General features: G+C 38.5%; 1 protein-coding gene across 1 annotated transcript in view; it reads right to left on the bottom strand.

Annotated features, from left to right (window-relative positions):
- Positions 1–5,707, bottom strand: part of PLCXD3 (phosphatidylinositol specific phospholipase C X domain containing 3) — a 182,311-nt gene that overhangs the window by 49,683 nt on the left and 126,921 nt on the right. The window contains exon 2 of the mRNA XM_007469649.1: positions 1,245–1,953. Within this exon, the coding sequence (XP_007469711.1) occupies positions 1,245–1,953 (709 nt within the window). The remainder of the gene's footprint in view (positions 1–1,244; positions 1,954–5,707) is intronic.

The raw sequence follows: 5,707 nt of genomic DNA, 5'->3' as shown, positions 1-5,707 counted from the left end.
CCCTACACAGGTATGGAGTCAGGAGTCTTGGCCCAATGCAAAGTAGGCAAATTGTACAGAAAAGTGTTTTCCTAAGCATAGAACTATACAACAGAAGGTAAAGCTGGAAGGGAAGACTCCTCTCATGCCCAATATGTAAATGTTCGAAGTAAAGCTTTTTAAATTAAAGGTGTAGCAAGAATGAACAGAATTAGAGTCAGCCATTTCCCAGGCCCCTCCTGTCCCCTCCCCACCTCTCCTGGGGATTCCTCAAAATCTGGAGGCTCTATGGGGTAGGTTTGAAAACAACACATTCTTATGTGTATATAACTCCCTCATTTTTAAGTACGTAAGTTGTTATTTATGAGAACAATTAATTTTTATAGAAAGTGGTTCTATTAAAGAAAAAGCCTTCTTGTTCTGATGAATATGTTGATGGGACTAGTGGAATGTAGGCTTAGGGCCAGGGAGAGAGGTGAATAGTTTGGTGCAATAATCTAGAGGAGAGTGTAGCGCCTCCACCGCAATATGGCGTTGGGGGAAGGAAACAGATGAGAAAAGGACAGGAAGCGGGTGGAGGAGGGCATTCAGTCAGAGGACTAGAGTCTAGGGTGAAAAGTGGTACAGATGTCTCAGAAGATATTCCAGGTCAGGAGATTTTTTTTTTTGCGTTACGCGGGCCTCTCACTGTTGTGGCCTCTCCCGTTGCGGAGCACAGGCTCCGGACGCACAGGCCTAACGGCCATGGCTCACGGGGCCAGCCGCTCCACGGCATGTGGGATCTTCCCGGACCGGGGCACGAACCCGCGTCCCCTGCATCGGCAGGCGGACCCTCAACCACTGCGCCACCAGGGAAGCCCCAGGAGATTTTTAATTCCAGATGAGTCTAAAATTCAACTTTAAGGCAGGGAAGAATGCCATGTAAAGGTGGGTGCAGAGACTGGAGTGATGCATCTGTAAGCTAAGAACCACAATGGATGCCAACCGTCGCCAGAAGTTAATGCAGAGGCATGGAAAAGATTCTCCCTCAAAGCTCTCAGAAGGAGCCAGTCCTGCTGACACCTTGATTTCAGACTTCTAGACTCTGGAACAGAAGGATGGTAAATTTCTTTTGTTTTTAAGCTACCCAGCAGCCTGTGATACTTTGTTGTGGCAGCCCTAGGAAACTAACTCACATGGGTGTGAATTAACTCTGTCACTAAATAACTATTTGGATTTGGGTTTAATTACTTAAAAATTTCCCCTGATAACTTAAGGACACTTACCTTTCTGTGATCGTTTCTCTGAGACCACTGGCCACCCCTTTGACCACGGTGCTAGCTTTGGGGGTCAGCACCACCTGAGATATAAAAAATGATCCCTTCTTCCTTCTCTCAGTGATGGATGCCTGAAGAAACTGGATCAGTTTCTCCGGGTCTGTGGTGTTGGCCCAAGGCGCTGGCATCATCTGCCCAGGCCAGAGAAAGGGTACTTCCAGAGCCACTGGACTGTGGTAGAAGACCAGCACTTGGTAGTCCTTCTCCCACAGGTACTTTAGACTCACTTCCTGGGCAAAAATCGCTGGGCACATTTTATTTCCATAGATGTCTTTCAGCATTTGGACGAGTTTCTCATGGTGATACTTCTGCATCCCATAAAAGTGGTTGAAGTCCAAGAATACTACCTCCTTATGGTGATCTGTGAGGAATGCATTGATCTCCTCAAGGCCTTCATTGACTTTGGCACTGAACAAACCATGAGCAAAGTAGAGTTCATTGTCGGGGTCTCTAGGCTTGGTGGAAATTCGAAGATCAAAATAACGGATCCCAGCTCCTAGCTGACCAGTAAAGTTCATGGTTTGAGTGGCTAGCCATTTCCGCATCAGCTTTTTCGCCACAGTTCCAAACACAGAGACAAAATTCTGGACAGTTTCTGGCTGTTCAGGCCCCACTGGAGAGGCTTCATCAATGTAGAAGCTGAAGGAATCATGAGATCCTAGAAGAATAACAAGGCACAATGTGGTGACATTTCAGTCCTTTGTCCTTCCCAACTTCTTTCCCTCTTGCCATGTCCATATCTCTCCCTCAAATGAGCCAAAGGAAATACTAAGGAATATTTACCTAGTACATTCGAATGTCTTAGAAGGGTCTTTTTTTATAACCTAGTATAGTACATGGAGGACTTCAACTGACCAAATGGTTTGTAAAATGATAAGAAAAAAATCCCAACTAATCAATTTTTTAAAATTCAAAAGATCATCTTCTACTTCTGTAAATCAAGAATTTAATATATTCATTAGGATTGGTTTTCCATATAGGTGGCATAAGTGACCATTCATAAAGTAGAATTTATAGGAACTCACCAGTTCCCAAATACTTTGTCTACAATCTTGCCCTTTCCCTCTATTTTGGGTTGATTGTAAGCCTAGAGGGCTTGTTTCAATGAATAAAGAAGACCTTTTCACAGGTAGATGATCAGTGTTACATCCTGCACTTTGGAAAGCACAAGAAGTCACGGGAATAAAGGAGGGGAGAAATAAGGCAAGAGGACGGTACAATTTCTGATATTTTAACATCATTCTTGACCCTGCATTTGGGCAATTGTGAATGTAGATGAAGTCAGGTACTTTTTACGTATTGAATAAACAATTATTTTTTTCTTGCAAATTAACACAACTGACGGTATTTAAAAATTAACTAGTAGACTATTTTCTTCACAGATATTTCCTCTCTACAGTGAATGCTCTCTTTGGAGTTGCTTCCAAATTTAGAAGAATTTCTTCCTAGGGAGAACCTATTTAATTATTTATTTTTGGCAGTTACAAATATCAAACCTCCAGAAGTGTAGCAATGAACATGTGTATGATTTGCCTGTAAGTACAGAATGCCATTTAAAATATCATTGGACACAATAAAGGAAAACTATTTCATTTTAATTTTAGAGACAGAGATGTAGAGAACAAATGTATGGACACCAACGGGGGAAAGTGGCGGGGTGTGGTGGTGGTGGGATGAATTGGGAGATTGGGATTGACATATATATACTAATATGTATAAAATGGATAACTAATAAGAACCTGCTGTATAAAAAATAAATTAAATTACATTAAAAAATTTAAAAAATATTCAGAAACATTACAGAGAATCTTCACTTAAAAGTTCTTTTAAATAATTTTTAAAGGTAAATGTAAGATTACCAGATCAAAATAAAGTTCTTTTGACTTTGAAAAAAAAAAAAGCCTCCTTTACTTCTTGGTAAAATTAAATTAATATATTCTGAATTTTTCACACATTAGAAAAGGCAGATGTCATTATTCCCATCTGTTACTCAGGCTTCCTTACACCTTGTTGCTCACTCCTGATTTACATCCATTGAAGTACAGCTTTTCCTAGATTTTTCACTCTTCCAACCCAAGACGTGTACTTGTGCATGTGCATGCACACACACACACACACACACACACCCCTGTAAGTTTATTATCACCTCAGGGCCTTTAACTGTTAAGCTATTTGAAGCAAATTTTTTTAGTGATGCAATATTTATCTTTGTCTATATTCCATATCTATGGCAATCTATATCTCGGTGCCTGTATGCATATCTATTTATCTGTCTAGCAGTAAACAGCCTACAGTAATTACAAGAGTATGGATTTTAGACACCATGGTGGGTTGTTAGAAAAAATAGTTTGAAAAATACTTTGATACCTTGTAAATCATAACCTTTTAAGACTTGGAACATAATTCCTCAGAATTATTGGAATTTTTCAAACAATGAAAGGTAAACCCAAAATATAGAAATGCCACATTTAATTTCATCCAGAACTATCTGATCTATTTATCTTTAGAAGAAAATTTCAGCACTTTCTGGATAAGGAAAACTGTCAGTTTGGATCTGGCATTGGCAAATTTTAATAGGGATTTAAATTGCTGCATGTTGATTTATTAGTTGCTGTTCAGTGAAAGGCTAATATAAATGAAGAAACTAAACTGTACTATGGTTTAATATACAGCAAGATTATGTTTAAAGAAAGAAATAAAAAAGTGAGCTTAAGAACAGTTATAATGAAATGATCTAGGATTGGATTAAAATAAATATAAATAAATAAACCCTCAAAATAAGGGTTAATTTACAAAATTTTAAATTAATTTACAGGCACGTGAAGAAAAGGTGGATGAAAGTAATTAGTTACTTCTGTAATCTAATAGAAGACATAATTGGAAGCACACAGAAAGGGAATTAAATATGGCTAGACTTCTTTCAGAAATGAGTTGCTCCTTGTTTTTGACATGTTACTAGAAATATTAATTTGTTATTAAGGCCAAAATAAGGTAATATTAAAAATAAAAATTAAAAACAGATAACAGGCAGAAGGAGAAACCACTGATACCCCCACCAGTATTTGATCTAAGCTTGATGTGCAGAATTATTCACCAGATGCAAATATTATTTGAAGAGAATTAAATTATCAATCAACATAAAACACTATCTATGCATTTTGGGAGAAAATACATAATCTAACATTGGCCAAGAAAGAATATTTTCAAGACTTTTAATTTCATTTGGAATAGTAGTTCCTCCCCAATTTCAAAATTTCCTCTCATGAAGCTTTCTATTTGTTTGAACTTAAAACAAAAATACAGCACTAATACTTTGTGACTTTCAATAACAGAGAAAGCCTCTGGACCGGCCCTGTGTCTTTAAAATCAGGGAGCCTGCCCATAAGCAAAACAGTGCTAAACACTATTTCTTTGTTCTAAATCCACAACCTGTGTGCCTTATCTGGTCTAATATTTTGCTTCTACACTGGTTCAGTGTTCCTGTCCTCTTGTCCTCTTATTCTGATTTTATCTACCTTGGACATGATACTAAAAGTTGCTCCTTTGATTCTGAACTTAGCCTTTCAATTTTGGCTTTGATTTGTCCTCTCTACTTAGACAAGAGCTGGCCACTCCCATTATGAACCCAGGCCAGTCAAGTTCCTTTGCTCTGGCTCTGAATAAGTGAACGGAATAGAAGAGGTTATTTTCTTTCATTTCTTAGAAACAGCCACTTTTATTAGTTTCTCCTCAGTCGGCTACATCATTCCCTCATTCAGACAGTAGGCATACTTCTAAGACAGACCTTAACATTCCCTGCCATCCTGACATTTACATCTCTCTGTTGAGTGTAGGTCCAATCTAGTGACTTTTTTCTAATAAATTAAATAACACAAACATGATGGGATACCACTTCTGAGATTATGCTGCAAAAGACTGTGACTTCCATCATGCTACTCTCTCTCTTGCTGGTTTTGATGAAGCAAACTGCTGTGTTGCAGAGGTCCATGTAATAAAGACCTGGGAATGGCCTCCAGCCAGCAGCAAGTTAGGAACAGAACCCCTCAGTCCAGCAGCCCTCAAAGATATGAATCCTTCAATAGCCACTGAGTAACCTTGGAAGTACATCCTGCCCCAGTGGGATCTTGACTGCAGCCTTGTGAGAGATCTTGAAGCAGAGGATTCAGTTAATATTTGCCTAGACTCCTGACCCACAGAAACTGTGTGTTGTTTTAAGTGACTAAGTTTGGGGATAATTTGTTACATAGCAATAGTTAACTAATGAAAGCTATAACAACACTTTGGGGTTAATGAGGGCATTTGAGGTCTACAAACACAAGTGCCTAATATAAGAACTTGAAATGTTAATGAAGAGAAATTAATTTAAAATATTCATACGCACCTCTTTATGCTTGTAAACTATGTATCAGCTA

Source organism: Lipotes vexillifer, unplaced genomic scaffold, assembly GCF_000442215.2.
Source record: "Lipotes vexillifer unplaced genomic scaffold, Lipotes_vexillifer_v1.1 scaffold434, whole genome shotgun sequence".
Taxonomy (NCBI): Eukaryota; Metazoa; Chordata; class Mammalia; order Artiodactyla; family Lipotidae; genus Lipotes; species Lipotes vexillifer.
This window is presented reverse-complemented; position numbering and strand designations above follow the sequence as displayed.